At 31.0% G+C, this 17,303-nt stretch overlaps 1 protein-coding gene across 1 annotated transcript; it reads left to right on the plus strand.

The window, feature by feature from the left end:
* The first annotated feature begins 470 nt into the window (after positions 1-470).
* LOC146897701 (uncharacterized) lies at positions 471-5,129 on the plus strand. The gene is made up of 3 exons (XM_085738386.1): positions 471-1,348; positions 4,123-4,662; positions 4,800-5,129. The coding sequence occupies exons 1-3, from the start codon at positions 521-523 to the stop codon at positions 4,899-4,901; spliced, it is 1,470 nt and encodes a 489-aa protein (XP_085594512.1). The 5' UTR covers positions 471-520; the 3' UTR covers positions 4,902-5,129.
* The last annotated feature ends 12,174 nt before the right edge of the window (positions 5,130-17,303 follow it).

Here is a 17,303-nt window from a genome sequence, read left to right on the forward strand (position 1 = left end):
AATATAACAATCTGAAAAAAACCAACCCAAGAATTGGATCCAACATCAAATGACTCGAATCTAGAAAACTCCCACTCTAAATCCGGATTCAACCTCATGAATTAAAAATCTCATGTTTGCATTCACATAGAGACAATGATACATATAAGGATTTGAAAAACATTATTAACCCATTTTTTAAAAACCAATTTCGATCAAAGTCTAAGCTAATTCTATTATGAAACCCATTTTATCTTCTTATGAGTTAAACGTGGTGGTGGTGGTAGTTATGATGGTTCTGTTTGGAAAGAGAGGAGAGGAGGAGGGAGAGAGAGAAAGTGAGAAATCTGGTTGTGAGGTTGAAGAGAAATGGAGAAAAATCTAATGTTGAGGGAGCATGATAAGAGTGTGTTTTTCATTTGATCCAATGGTTAAAAACTAACTTTCCCATGGTGGGAAAAGTTAGCCTTTCCCAGGCTAAACGGCACCTCAAACTTTCCCAAATCTAACACAATACAAACCCTTTTCTTCTAAATAAACAATGAAAAACCATTTCAAAGACCCAGATCACAACTCTTCAATCACTTTCTCAAAGCTCATCACTTTCTTCTTCCTCTTAATCACAATCTCTTACCTTTTTTATTCTCTTAGATTTGTTACTCATAGCTATGATTGTGATAATATCCAAAAACAAAAACCCATCATTCATAGCCACACAAATTTACCAACACAAAAACCATTTGAAGAAGATGAAGAAAAACAAACAAAAACAAACATTTCTCACATAGTTTTTGGAATAGGTGCATCAGCAAAACTATGGAAAAAGAGAAAAGAATACATCAAACTTTGGTGGAAACCAAATCAAATGCGTGGCATTGTTTGGTTAGAACAAAAAGTGAAAATTGATTCTAATGATGAAGATCTCTTACCACTTTTGAAGATCTCAGAAGACACAACAAAATTCAAGTACAAAAACTCAAAGGGTCATAGGTCAGCTATAAGGATTTCAAGGATAGTGTCAGAAACTGTAAGGCTTGGAATGGAAAATGTGAGGTGGTTTGTGATGGGTGATGATGATACATTTTTTGTTGCTGAGAATTTGGTTAATGTTTTGAAGAAATATGATCATAATCAATTTTATTATATTGGTAGTAATTCGGAGAGTCATTTGCAGAATATTTATTTTTCTTATAATATGGCTTATGGTGGTGGTGGATTTGCTATAAGTTATCCTTTGGCTGTTGCTTTGGAGAAAATGCAAGATAGGTGTATTCAAAGGTATCCTGGTTTGTATGGTTCTGATGATAGGATTCAAGCTTGTATGGCTGAGCTTGGTGTTCCACTTACCAAGGAGAAAGGGTTTCATCAGGTTTGTCGGTTACTCTGTTCCTTTTTATTTGTCGCTTTTGTAGAAATTTTTGTTTCGGGTCTCTATCTGAGCTTAACTCAGTTAGTATGAACATTGCAAGATATATATAAGGACGATAGTTCAAACTTAGACACCCCACTTATTCATTTTTATAGAGTGAAATTACTAGTCACCAGGGTTTTACTTGACAAAAAATTAATAATGTACTATAATAGGGGAGAAAGCATAATACAATCAACTAATCAAGTAATTTTCATTTTGTTTTAACATGGTCTGGTATTTGATCGAGAGAAAAATAAAATCTGAACAAAAATTTGAGGTGTAACTTTGATAATATGAGTGGAATTGGAAATTTAGTTATTGGGAGATGTGGAAAAATTGAATCCAATGAGAAGAAAAAGGAAAGTGGAGATTTTTTTGATTATATCATTGACTGTAAATAAAATAACCAGGTTTAGGAAAGAAAATTTAGGTTCAGTTCAGTTCCCTTACAAAAAATCAGGGTCAGTTTTTTTTTGTTTTTGACTATAGGTGGACTGTTAATAACTTATAACTTAATTTACAAAGTTACTAGTTACTACAAGTTTTACGTTTTTATTACTACAATAAACTTGTTTGTTAGATAAAAAAATTGCTTGAGATTTTTCGTATTTATTTATTGAGAGAAGATTTTTTGTATTTATTTATAGCATTTTCCTTATTTATATAACATTTTAATACGAGTGACGTATATTTGATATGTTTTCATATTATTGACACAAGGAAATTAAAAGGGTCAATTTGTGATATTTTTTTTTTTAATTTTTTTTCTTCTAAATTAAACATAAGACATGGCTATTGAAGAAATTTGTGAAGAATTTTTCTGTATTTATCTATGTAATGGACTTTTCTAGAATAATCTCTGGACGTGGAGAAATTTGAGAGGCAGATGTAATATATTGTTTAATATAAAAAATTTAATAATGGTAAAAAAATGTGCTACTTGTCAATGGATACACAAAGATGCAAAAAATAGAAAAAGTCACTACCGTTAGATGTAGGCATGTAGCAATAGCAGAAGAAGACAAACCAGTAGATGCTAGATGTTTATTTTGCAACTGAGAGATGCTAGATGTTAGATGAGTAACATTAAATGAATGAAACATTTTCTTTTAGATGACCTTAGAAGAAAAGGGTCAAATAATGGTTTCTGGTAAATGTATGGCCTAGATCATTTAATGCTATTTACTGATACGGTTGAATTTTTAAGCCATAGTATTCAAAGAAGATGTGCAAATTTGACAAAAACTTCAAGTTCTTTAGGTTTTTTTAGGCTATATTTAGTTGATAGAAAAAATAGTCATAAACTTTTTTTTTTTTTTTTACCATTAGTCATAAACTTAGCTTTTTTCAAAAAAAAAAAAATTAGTCATAAACTTAGCTCAATTGATAAGAGATAATGCATATTATATGCGGGGTTCGAACTTCGGACACTCTACTTTATTCACATTTAAGGTGAATTTCTCTAGCCTTTAGACAACTCGACAAAAGAAATAGTTTCAAAATTAAAATTATCAAATTTGTAAATTTATAAATTGTCTGATTTGAATCCAACTATTACAAATGATTCTTAATGTGAATGTAGGGATGTCCCAACTACACGGATCAAATCTCATTCCTATTTTTGTGCTGGTTACTCACTCTTTGGCATTTCCACTCCCACAAACTTAACTTTTAAGTAACTCACGTATGATTTCAACAGTGCAATGCATAATAACTTAAGATTAGATTAGGTCCTATAAGTTACTTACTTCACTATTTTGTCAATTGAATTTTGCCATTCATGAAGGACATACACTAAAGTTAAGGACTCCCACAACTACGGTTGCTCTTAAGATTCTCATTTATACATTGTTCTCTTTATTTAAAAAAATTAAGAAGCTTCATTTTGTGGTGAGCATCTAAAAATAGTACTACCCTTTAAACAAATCAAAAAATAGTACTAGCATATACGTGTCACTCTATACTAATTTTCATTGAGATTGATGTAGTTGAACCAACACCACTCAAATTATGAACGAGGAGACAAATTTAATATTAGCACCACTTAGTCACACCATAAAGCACGTCATAGTCCCACCATGAATATCTATGCCACAATTAGCTTCATCATTGGTTAACTCTTGTCGGTCATTATAATACTACTAACCTTTTGTTCATTTTCCACTTCACCTAAAACAACTATAAGCCAATTTGAGAGAGAAAAAAAAATTGTCTTAAATTATTAGTGGTTATACAACGTCAATGAAACATTAATATTATTTTATTTATTATATCCTTAATTATCTATTATTTTTTTGTTAGTTTATCTCTCTCACACCATTGATGAAGGGTAATTTTGTAAATTAACTAATAATTTCTCTTTTTAATACAAAATTAGTTACATTTCTTAATTTAAACGAGATGATCAAAACGACTCATAATTTGAGACGGAGACGAAGAGAGTACTAATATTGTCTACTTTAATCAAGTTGTCACACACCATTACAAACGCGTTGTGAATCTAGATCCAACATATGATTACTTATTTACTTTGTTTTATCTTTTGTTCATTGGTTTAGTTGGTTTAACAGCACATTTTCTAGTTTAGTCATTGTCTATATTATTAAACTTCCGCATAATTTGACAATGGTTGGTTGGTTTGACAGCACATTTTCTACTTTACTCATTATACATTATTAAACTTGCTCATAATTTGACATTGGTATGTTATGTTTTGTGTTGAATTTTGCTAGTTTGATGTGTATGGGAATCTCTTTGGGCTTCTAGCAGCCCATCCGGTGACACCATTGGTATCCCTCCACCATTTGGATGTAGTCGAGCCCATCTTTCCGAATGTTAGTCGGGTCCAAGCCCTAAAGCGGCTTACAGCGCCCATGAATTTGGACCCGGCAGGACTCATCCAACAATCCATTTGCTATGACAAAACACGGACTTGGACTATATCCGTGTCTTGGGGCTATGCGGTTCAAATATATCGGGGAATTTTCTCAGCCCGGGAAATGGAGATGCCTGCGAGGACCTTCCTAAATTGGTACAAGCGAGCCGATTACACTGCCTATCCATTCAACACACGCCCTGTCAGCCGAAATATTTGTCAGAAACCGTTTGTTTATTACTTGTCTAATGCAGTATATGACAAGGATACAGATGAGACTGCAAGTCGATATGTACGGGTTCAATCTAATCCGGATTGCAAGTGGAAAATGGAGGATCCGAGTCAAATCAAATTGATAGTGGTTTATAAAAAAACCAACCCAAATTTGTGGGACAAGGTAATTTCAAATTTCTCTAATTCAAAAACCTAGATGTTGTCACTTTCTTTTGTTTGTGCGTGCGCTTTATTCGACATAAAGTTGAATGAGAGTGAGAGTTGGCAACTGAAATTGATATGGTTTTGTGTTTTGAGCAGTCTCCAAGAAGAAATTGTTGCAGGATTCAAGATTCAAAGAGGAAAGGAACTATGGTGATTGATGTGGGAGAATGTAGACAAGATGAAGCTGTTGAATTGTAGACTTCTTAACAAAATTATTTACTTGGTAAATTTTTTGGCCGCAAATCAAGACAAAGATGAGTGCTAGAAGTCCTAATTACTCGACTTTCTGCTTTAGAAAAAGTGTAATTGTTTTGACCAAAGTTCATAATTTTAGGAGGATCTTATACTTATACTAATACTGCATATAGATTGTCTAACAATGAAGAATGAGATTCAAAATTTTGCAATTCAAAATTATTAGACGAACTACCATATTTGATTTTTCAATATTTATCAGCTGCCTAATGGTTATGAACAAGTGGGTGTTGAACGGTATAAACGAAATAAAACTATCAATTGGGACTCGGGTCACAACATTTTGGAATTGGTATGGGACATGGGTTGTGCCAAATTAAGTGGACATGAACCCACATCTTAAAGAAATTAGCACGACAAATAATGTGAAAATAATTTATAACAATAATTTATATTTTTGCATTTAATATTTGATATATTCATTTTTTTTTCTCTCTATTTTTTATGATGTTGTAGGTTACATGGCTTTCTATCATGATATGTAACATGACTTTCTATTCTATCATGAAAGAATCAATGTGCGTTTGGCCCTACTTTTTTTAGGTTTAAAAGTCACTTTTAGAATAAAGTTGAAAATTAATGCTTTGAAGTTGAAGTTAAAGTTGTTTGGTATTTGTTGTTTTTTTCAACTTAATTAGTACTTTTAAGTTAAAATCTGTTTGACAAAATATTTTTAAAAGAGCTTTGAGATTTTATAAAAGATTAAATTTTATAAAGACCTGATTTTTTTTAGACCAAATGAAAATTTATAAATTATTATATAAAACATTATCATAAATTAAATTGAAAGAGGTTGGAAATATTCCAATACTAGAAACATAACACATCATAAACTTGAACGATTTTTGTTTTCCAACAACTTAGTGGCTATTTGATTTCTAGCTCTATCCATGTAGCTCCCATCTTGTACTCTTAAATTATATGAACTCGAATCTTCAGTAGTGTTTCTTTCTTCTTCTCGTTCGAGCATATATCCTTGGATTTGGTCCCATTTGTTCAATTCCTCATCTTGAACGCCACATATTAGAATGATGTTATGAAGTGCTGTTGTTGCAACTATGATCTTTTCTTGTTTGATTAGTGGAAATGGTATCATATCACATAAAATATGCCACCTTTTCTTCCAAACACCAATTGTTCTTTCAATGACATTTCTAAGGGATGAATGTGCATGATTGAATATTTCACGAATGCCTTGTGCTTGACTGCCATCTCTAAAATTAGGAATGTGATACCTTTCACCTTTGTATGGTGATAGATATCCTTTCATGTTTAGATATCCTGCATCAACCAAGTAATACTTTCCTAGAAATATATAAAAATAAAATAAAAAAAATCATTGTTAAAATAAAAAATCATTGTTTCCAAGTAATACTATATAAATCACAAATTTTAGTTATAAAAAAAAAAGATTAATCGTACCTTCAGGAGGATGAGGGAACACATTTTTCATTTCTTCAAGGACTGACGTAAGAATACGTGTGTCATGCGCAATACCAGACCAGCCAACAACAACAAAAGTGATTAACATGTCTAAGTTACAGACTAACATGACATTTTGCGTTGGATATCCTTTTCTGCCAATATAACGAATTTGATCTTTAGTAGGAACGATGGCAGGAATATGCGTTCCATCTATAGCACCGATGCATCCTTCAAAATAAGGCCAATATCTTCTATCATCCTTGATTTTGGATGGAATTTCTGTGAAGTTAAAATCAGGAGGCCTCACAATTTCTTTTGCTAGTAAACATAAACTTTCTAAAACTTCACTAAACTTCCTACTTACGGTCTCTCCTGATTTTCCAAATTTATTTTGAACATTTCTATTAGTCTCGCTATGCGCACAACTCCAAAGAAACATCACAAGTGCCTCCAAGGATGTCATTTCGTTTGATGGGTGCAACCATCCCTTACTCACTAATAACTTTTCAAGTTTTAATACAGCATGAGTTTCCATTCTAAACATATTATAACTTTCACCTGGAGTGTTAAGAGTTTCTCGAACCAAGTCCATCCATGAGAATAAAGAAATCTATTACCTTGCTTTAGTAAGTACTTCATGTGATAGTCATATGCAATAATCGCTGCTCCATAACATATTTTATAAAACATGCATTTTCTTTTTTTAACTTTTCTTGAATGCTCATTGATCTGATTAGAAGACATCTGTAAACAATGACATTACCAAATGAAAATAAATATAAAATAAAGTTGCTCAAATATTGCATAAATATCACTACAAAATTCTCAACCAAAAGCAAAAAACCAAATGCCAAATCAAAAGTACTAAAGATAAAACATAAAGCAAAATCTAAACATAAAGTATGAAAGCAAATATAACTAGCAAACCCAACGTCAATCTTAACCTAAATGTTAGATGGTTTCTTATCAACATAGATGTATAGAATCCACTCTACCAAATGTATTTAACCAACTCATTTGATCAATAATTAATCATTTGTTTTTTTATTCTTACGTTTTTTTATCTTTTCAATCACTTTAAAGTTATACTACCCATATCATTCTATCAATATTCTTTGATCAGTCTAACAATAAAAGATCCAACTAGATGAATAGGTAAGCAAATTGAATGGATCCAACAAGGATCTGAAATAAACAAAAGGATCTGAAATATAGTATAAGTTTTTAACGATATATGTAATGAAACAAAAGGATCTGTAATATAGTATAAGTTTTTAACAAGAGTTATGAACAAAAGCTTATAACAAGAGTAACGGAATGACAGGACTAATGAACAAAAGCAAAACTAAAATATATAGTATAAGCTTTTAACAAGAGTAATAGATTATTACTAAAGAACAAAAAGACAAAATCTGATCAATGAAACAAAAGTATACAACATGAATGATATTCATATCATACTAACAAAGGGATAAAGAAAGTAACAAAAGGACAAAAAAATAAATAAACATGATCCATAGGAATCAAAAGAATAAAATATAAACAAATTTGATGTACCTGCCTGCACCAGTACTTGTCAGCGGCGGCAGCAAGGAAATGTGTAGCAGAAAGCAGAAATATATAGTTAGGATTCTAAAGTTTTGGCGGTTTCCTCAAAAATGAAAACAGTATGGCGCTAACTATTCCAGAAAAAATAATAAAATAAAAAATATATGGCATGTGCGGGAATCGAAGGAGGAAAAGCAGGTATAACCTCCGAAAAGTTACTCCCAAAGTTCATTTTTTTATCTTATTTTCAAAGTTACTTTTGTTGGATTTCCTTCTTTACAAAAAAGTCACTTCTTTTATCAAGAGCTTTATTAAAATTGTGTTTGGCCCCACTTCTTCTTAGAAGTATAAGATAAGTGGAAAATAAGGAGGGCCAAACATGCTTAGTATGTTAATTTTTAATTTCTTACTTGTTAGTATATGCTGTAGATGAAAATGGAATCTCATAACAGCCATATCTATTCACTCATTAACTTTCACATCTAATCACCAAGTCAGTTTTAGGATGGGGAGGGTTGGAGGTGGTGCCGTCGTTTGTGGCCTAGTTATAGTATCTAGAAGGTTGCTCTTTGGGCATCCATTGTTTGCTCTTAGGCACCTTAAAAAGATGAAAATACCTCCAATGACAGTTAACTACCGTTTGCTGGTCTACAATCGTTAATTGCAATTGTTGGAACATCGACAGTTAATTGTCGTCCCAACAACGACAATTAACTATCACTTACAGAGAGAAAACATGCACCGTTTCAGAAACTCAGTTTATGTATTTGTTTTGGCATAAGATATTGGACTTATGAATTAACTACCTCTAATTCATTCATTCATACTATCACTCAGTTTATGAATTAACTACCTCTAATTCATTCATTCATACTATCATTCATTCATTCGAAATGACCATCATTCATCAAATCATCATTTACATAATGCAACAAAATAAAAAAAGAAAGAAATATAAAAGTCATGGTGATGTGAAGGGCCTCCTCATTCTTGGAATCCTATAGGTAGGAGGCGGTTGGTTTCAGGAGGGTGTTTCTAGGTTGGTGGGTGATGGGGCTGATACATTATTTTGGCATGATCCTTGGTTAGGTGGAGTGCCGTTTTGAGTGCGCTTTAGGCACCTTTTTGATCTTGCGGTTGACAAATCTTGCACGGTTTCTCATATGTCATCGCGTGGTTGGGAGGGTGGGTTGGAGTTGGAGAAGGTGGTTGTGGGTGTGGGAGGAGGACATGATGGGGGAGTGTATCATTTTACTTCGTAGTGTATGTTTCTTTGCAGTTTAATGTGACAGATACATGGAGATGGTAGCTGGACCATTCTGCAGGTTACACAATTAGTAGCACTTATCAGCTATTGACTTCTCAGGACAGCCCTCAGGTGGATCGTGGAGAGGCTCTAGTTTGGCATAAACATGTTTCGCTTAAAGTTTCAATTTTTGCTTGGAGGTTGTTACGGAACCGGTTGCCTACTCGGACAAACTTGTTGTATCGTGGTATTCTTTATGGTGCCGCCGCTGGTTGCTTGTCAAGGTGCGGTGACATCGAGACTTCTCAGCATTTATTCATCTCATGTGATTTTTATGGCACTCTGTGGCATAAGGTGCGGTCTTAGCTTGGAGTCTCAGGACCAGACCCTCTTAATGTCTCAGGTCACTTCTTTCAGTTTACTCATTCAGTAGGTGGCTTGCGAGCAAGGCGCTCTTTTATGCAGCTTGTTTGGTTGCTTTGTGCGTGGATCATATGGAATGACCGTAATCAAAGGTTGTTTAACAATATAGGTAGTTCCATAGATCAGTTGTTGGATAAAGTAAAGTGTTACTCTCTTTGGTGGCTAAAAGCTAGTAATGTCACTTTTGTTTACGGTTTTACATTCTGGTGGTCAAGTCCCATGGCTTGCTTGGGAATTGGCTAATAACATTGGCTAACATTGCATCTCTGTAATTATTGGGTGCTTCCTGGCACACCTAGTACTTTGGAGATTCATAGATTTGTTAATATATATGTTCCATTTTTTATTGTTCAAAAAAATAAAAGAATAACACGTAGGTTTTCGTATGTCCGACCATTTTGCAACCCCTCATCCGCCATGGCCCCATCACTTGAATGATTGGCAAGGAATCCAGAGTTTCCCTAGCATGCTTTGTTGGTGTAAGCCCTAGAGGCCAATAGTTTATGTTAAACATTATCTTATGTATCATGACTTTTATTATTGAATAATATATGACACTCTTTATTATATTTGTGTAATGTTAATAAAGTCCTTAGAATAGATAGTTCGTGTAATAATATATTAAGTGTGACTTAATCATGAGATTACATTATCATAAAGAACGTTATTCTTAAATGTATCCGCAGTCAAAGCTTTAATATGAATAAAGGATAATAATAAAACATCGAGACTATTATGTATGTAGATTGATGACCGCATCTCATGGGTCATAGATATGAGATATTAAGTCTATACATAGGTATAAATATTAGGAGTAATATTTATACTGGATTGACCCACCGTGAGAATACTACATAGTAAGTTATGCAATTGTCATAAGATATTCTCACAATGATAATAGTGTATATCGCTCTTAGACCTGAAACCATTATGATCCCTAGATGTGGACTCAAGTGCTTTGTTGCCATTCTAAACGTTGGTTGATGGGTACTTGATGAAGCATGTTGAGGGACATGAGTGTCCTAGATGGGATTTGTCCCTCCTCATAAACATGAGATATATCTTTAGGCCTCTTGATAAAATATGACTGTAAAACTGCATGGCCATGCCGAACTAAGTCAATATAAGATATTGAACTTATTCGTTATTCAGTATATTTCGGAATCAAGAAATATAAACATTGATTTATACAAGGGTGACAATATCTATGCCTTGGGATCAATAAAGATATCGAGACAAAGGAGTAATTGTACACATGAGTATTATCATGGAAAGGTTTCGTCAGATCACTTGACATTCTTGTCACTTGGGTAGAAATGATGTGTTGCTAGATACCGCTCATTGTTTATAATATTAAATATTAGATTTAATATTATTGCCAACGTGACTAGAACCTATAGGGTCACACACAAAGAACAATCAAAAGAGAAATATATAAGTATGACTTATATAAGGGGTGCGTTTAGTAAATAACGCTAATTAGTTAGCAAAATTACTAAACTCGTTGTTGGGCTTACTGAAGCCCAATAGTGACTTCTGACTTGCAGAGCACACTAGAAGTTCTATAAATAGAACCCTAGTGCTGAAGTTTTTGGTTACTCGTTTTGAAGCAACCCTTCTTCTCTGCACTTCTGATTCCTTGGCTAGCACCGAGTTTTGGAGGAGCATTGTTCGTGTGGACTTGCTAGAGGCTTTGCTGCTTGCTGCTTGCTTGGCTGTGATCGAGATTCCAGTTTCCAGCTTTCAGATTCCACACTTCGAGGTAACAATCGAATCACTGATTCATGTTTGAATTCGTAATGATCTAAGGAAAGAAAATCAAAAAATTTATCCGCTGCTTTATTCTTTCTTGTATTCGATTTTCCTTCATGCTTATCCTCAATCAATACCTTTTGAGTCGTTACACAACAAACAACAAACAACAGAAAAAAATATATGTACACAACAATATGTACACAACAAACAACAGAAAAAAATTCAATAAAAAATTCTTAGGCATTTCATAAAACACTTGGAGCACAAAATATACATACTTTGTTCGTTGTGTTGTTTCAATTTTCAAACTACCACATTGCACTTAAACTTAATTTAAACTACATTGACACTAAAAAATGCAAGTATTTGATCATAAACTACCCAAAATATCACCAATTTCGTAAACCCTAAGCACTAACATATGAGTAATTAATTTTTTAAAAAAACTAACATAAAATTAAGAATGTGTACATTAAGAGATTTTGAACACTTGTTATTTGATTGATTAGTTTCTTGACTTTGTAGAAATTTGATGGATGTTGTTTTGTGGGAGTTTTGAGGGAGTTTGGTTCGTGTTTTACTCAAATGTGGGAGTTGTTGTTCTAACCTGTTATATGACCAGAAGATAACGACAGTTAACTGCTGCTACTGAGCAAACAACAATTAACTATCATTCACCAGCGAACGGTAGTTAACTACCGTTGAAGGTAAAAACGTCATTTTAAGGTGCATGAGAGCAAACCATGGTGTCCAAATTTTTTCTCTCTAACCTCTATCTACTAACAATATATAAAAGTTGAAGTACAGGAAAATTTCATAATCGTCCTCTTTAAAACTCATGATCTCCTTGATTTTATGTGCATAATGATCATTTTGCAAAATTTAATTTAATTGTTTTTTAAAAAAGCAAATTAATTATGGATAATTGTCATCACAACTGTAACAAATTTCCACAGATAAATATGAAATTAATTCTTGTCAAAAAAAAATGAAATTAATTAATTTGTTAAAAAAATGAAATTAATTAATTTGTTAAAAAAATATACGGATAATGATCATCACAAGTCTAACAAATTTTTCCGGATAACTATGAAATAAATTTATTTATTTTTTAAAAAATGAAATAAAAACAAATATCATGAAACACGGATATAACAATTTTGCAAGCATATTTGTTTTTTGAATGCAAAATTAATAAGTCTTCAAAATATTCTTAATTTTAAATTTTTAATTGTTTTTTAATCTACTAACAATACGAAAATTCTTTCAACAAAAAATTAATATATAAAAATTGAAATCCAACAAAATTTCATAATTGTCCTTTTTAAAAGGCAGACGACTATCTTTTCAATTCCACACAACAAATTTAAATATCTACTTTTACTACTAATCTACTACTACTACTACTACTACTATTATAATAAGAAAATAAGAAAACCTTACTCCAGTAAATTTCATAATTATCCTTGATTAAACTCATAATCTTCTTAATTATATGGGTTCAATCGTCATTTTACAAAATAAAAATTTAATTTATTCATCTTTAAAAAATTATTATATATATTTTTGTTTATCTTCCTAGCCGAACTTATTCCCTATGTATCATCATTTTTCAGATTTATTACTTCCAAGCGTAACTAATTCTCTATATCGTAATTTTGTATATTTAACACTTTGGAGCCTCTATATCGTCATTTTGTAGATTTAACACTTCCAAGCATAACTAATTCTTTTGCCTATGTATCATCATTTTTCAGATTTATTACTTGCAAGCCTAACTAATTCTCTATATCGTCATTTTGTATATTTATCACTTCGGAGCCTCTATATCGTCATTTTGTAGATTTAGCACTTCCAAGCATAACTAATTCTTTTGGTTTATCACTTCCAAGCCTAACAATAATTCTCTCAATCTTGCAAATAAAAAACACCAATTTGTTTCATCTTTCTTCTCCTTGTGATCTGATTCCCTTTATCTTATATATTTAATTTTTTTTTTTTGGTTTATCACTACGAAGCCTACAACTAATTCCCTATATTTTGCAAATATAAAAGTCAATTTGTGTCTTCTTTCTTCTCCTTATTATATCTGATTCTCTTTATCTGTTAAATAAATTGAACAAAAAATCATCGATCAGACTTCTAATATCACTAATTTAGTGCGTTTCATGGTCAATTTTCTATTAAATAATAAGAAAAAACAGTGTATTATAGAATAAATATAAGAAAATAGTTTATATTACTCTTTTATGCCATAAGTATAGGAAAATAGTGTATTCTGATCTCTTTTAATCTCTTAATCTTACTAATTTGCATATAAAAAAATTAATAGAAACGAATTAATTTCTTCAAAAAAGAAACAATACATTAATGTTAATATTTTTAAATTAATAATTTGTTTTCAAAATTCAATCATATCAACTTTCTCATATCGGTTTCTTAAAAAAAAAAAACTTTCTCATATCGGTGTACATAAAATTTGATTTTGGAGATAACCACATAAATTCTACAATGAGTGCGGTGTAAATATTTAACGGTATTTTGGAGAAACAATACAATGTTGTTGATATTTTGAAAATGGTCACGAGTTTTCCAAATTTTATCATATCGACTATCATATATCGTTAAATAAAAAATTTCTTCTGCATATATAATCTTATAAAATCCTCAACGAGTGCGGTTCAAATAGTTATCGATGTTTTAAATATAAAATAAAAAGCTATTTAACGGAAACACTACATTGATGTTAATATTTTGAAAATAGTCACGAGTTTTCAACATTTTATCATTTTGAAAATAGTCACGAGTTTTCAAAATTTTATCGTATCGATTTTCTCATATATGTACGTAAAAATTTATTTATGCATGTATAAGCACATAAAATCTGCAACGGGTGCGGTGCAAACATTGAACGGTGTTTCGCATATAAAATAAAAAGTTATTCAATAGAAACACAATATTAATGTTTATATTTTGACAACATTAATGAGTTTCCACGATTTTATCATATCAAATTTCTCATATATTTAGATAAAAATTTGTTTCTTTACATAAAACACATAAAATCTGCAACGGATGCGGTGCAAACATTGAACAATGTTTTGCATATAAATTAAAAAGTTATTTAATAAAAACACTACATTGATGTTGATATTTTGAAAAGAGTCACGAGTTTCCAAAAAAATTTCATGTCGATTTTTTCATATATGTACATAAAAAATTATTTATGCATATATAAACACATAAAATCTGCAGCGGGTGCGGTGCAAACATTGAATGATGTTTTACATGTAAAATATAAATTTATTCAATAGAAACACAATTATATTTTGACAATATTAATGAGATTCCATAATTTTATCATATAAACTTTCTCATATATTTACATAAAAAATTATTTATGCAGATAAAACACATAAAATCTGCAACGGGTGCGGTGCAAACATTGAATAGTGTTTTGCATATAAAATAAAAAGTTATTTAATAAAAACTACACATTGATGTTGATATTTTGAAAATAGTCACGAGTTTTCAAAAAAGTTTCATATCGATTTTTTCATATATGTATATAAAAAATTATTTATGCATATATAAGCACATAAAATCTGCAACGGGTGCGGTGCAAACATTGAACGGTATTTTGCATGTAAAATATAAATTTATTCAATAGAAACACTATTATATTTTGAGAATATTAATGAGTTTCCACAATTTTATCATATCAACTTTCTCATATATTTACATAAAAATTTATTTATGTAGATAAAACACATAAAATCTGCAACGGGCGCGATGCAAATATTGAACGATGTTTTTCATATAAATAAAAAGTTATTTAATAGAAATATTACATTAATTTTGATATTTTGAAAATAATCATGAGATTTAAAAAAAATTAGTTTATTAACTTTCTCAAATATGTATATAAAAATTTGTTTTCCTGTACATTAGAAAATAAAATCCATAACATACGCAACTCAAATATTTAACATATTTTACTATTTATAAGAAATAAATATTCAATAAAAAAATTATATTAATGTTGATAATTTTCATTTAATATTTCAAACATTTCATGATATTAACAATGTAATTATTTTTTATATGATTTGCACAATGTCACGTGACCCGTGCGGATGCACGGGTCTATTACTAGTTACCAAACAAAATCGGAGTAGAAGTAAAAAACCTAGGTATTCTAGGGTCAACATTGTACCTACAATTAAAGCTCCACTATCATTCTTGACCTTAATGCCAAATCTCCATTTTCCATCTGTAAGGGATGAACATCACCAATAATATTATGAATAACCCTTAGTTGAATTATTCTACTTAATAACTATGAGATGAGATGAGATGAGGGGTGGGGTAGGGTGAGAATTTCAATTCGACCATCGAAAGTTGCCCCTGCTTTAGATGGGTTAATAGCAGGTCGGGTAAAATAGAATGGTTTACTTGTTTTACCGCTTCTACTAATAGGTTAAACCACCAGTTGACAAAATGAAAAATTATTTCTACCCTTAATAATTATCTCCACCAATGATAAAGTTAAATTTGATCAACCACCTTGTTACAATTTGGTATGTCACCTTTATAAGAAAGGGAAATGGTAGTAAATGACTTGTTTTAGACTATGTTTGGTAAGTCCAAGACGTTAGTTTATAAACATGTAATTTGCAATATATGATTTTGTAGAAATGAAAAACTTATTTAACCCTAACTTGTCAACGGTAGCTAATGTCCAAGATGTTAGTTTATATATATAATTTGCAATATATGATCAACCACCTTGTCTTAGACCATGTTTCTTCTTATTTTTTACCTTCATTATCTTAATTGAAAAACATTAAAATATTTTCAATTGTTAATTTTATACAAAATACTTCAAATTCATTCAACTTACTTATTCAGTCATTTTTAACTTATTAAGTAGTTCAATTGTTAATTTATACTAAATACTTCAAATTTGATCAACTAACTTATTTAATTATTTTTAATTTATTAAGTAGTTCAACTGTTAATTTTACTAGTATGGAAACCCGTGCCAAACACGGGGTATAATTTCGTCATACTTAAGAGAGAGGATATTGTGATATATCAAATGCATTTCAAGCTCAATATATACAACAAATAAATGAAAAAACTCATACTTAAATTTTAATATTTTGGATGAAAATGTGGTATCATTCTCACATGTGTGGTTGAACTTTCTCAAATGTGTCGATTCACACCAGTGGTTGGTCCTTCAGAAGGCCCAACAGTTGTGTAATATCTCAATTTAACATTGTGAGAGAGTGCACGGACGTGGTTCTTTGTGGTGGATCACGAACACATATAGTCTGACATTTAACAAAGAGATGTGAATGCATCTAGTGAGTTAAAATTCCAGTGTATGTAGGAGTAGATGTTGAACTACATATAAATGATATGACCCATACACCTAATGTCTTAAAATTTCGAGTGAAAATGTGATGTCAATCTCAATTGTGTAGTTGTTTTTAGCCTAATATGATTCAATTGTGTAGTTGCTATTAGCCTAATATGATTATGCAACTCAATAGTCTCTAATGGAACTCTCAACATTATGATAAATTATTTTGTTAGTTTTTGGGATTTGTTTAAATTTTAGTTTCTGGATGTCATTCGCTTTCATGCAAAAAAATATTATTTAATCTCTGTTATTTCAAATTGCTTCACTTTTGTTCTTTGGTAGGATCTGACGATGGAAAAGTGTAAATGTGTTCTACTGAGTTGACAAAATAGATGTTTATTTTACAATTTGAATTGATGTGGCATTTTTTCTTTAATAAGTATACTATTTTGGTAGCATAAATACCAATAATCTCCAACTCCTTCAACAAATCTGTAAAATTACCAACAACTCACTATTTCCTATACTCTCGCGAATGAAACTAACATTCCTTAATTTTTTTTCCTTATCATTTCTC

Source organism: Medicago sativa, chromosome 8 (genome assembly GCF_051527215.1).
Source record: "Medicago sativa cultivar Bolivia chromosome 8, Bolivia_mono, whole genome shotgun sequence".
NCBI lineage: Eukaryota > Viridiplantae > Streptophyta > Magnoliopsida > Fabales > Fabaceae > Medicago > Medicago sativa.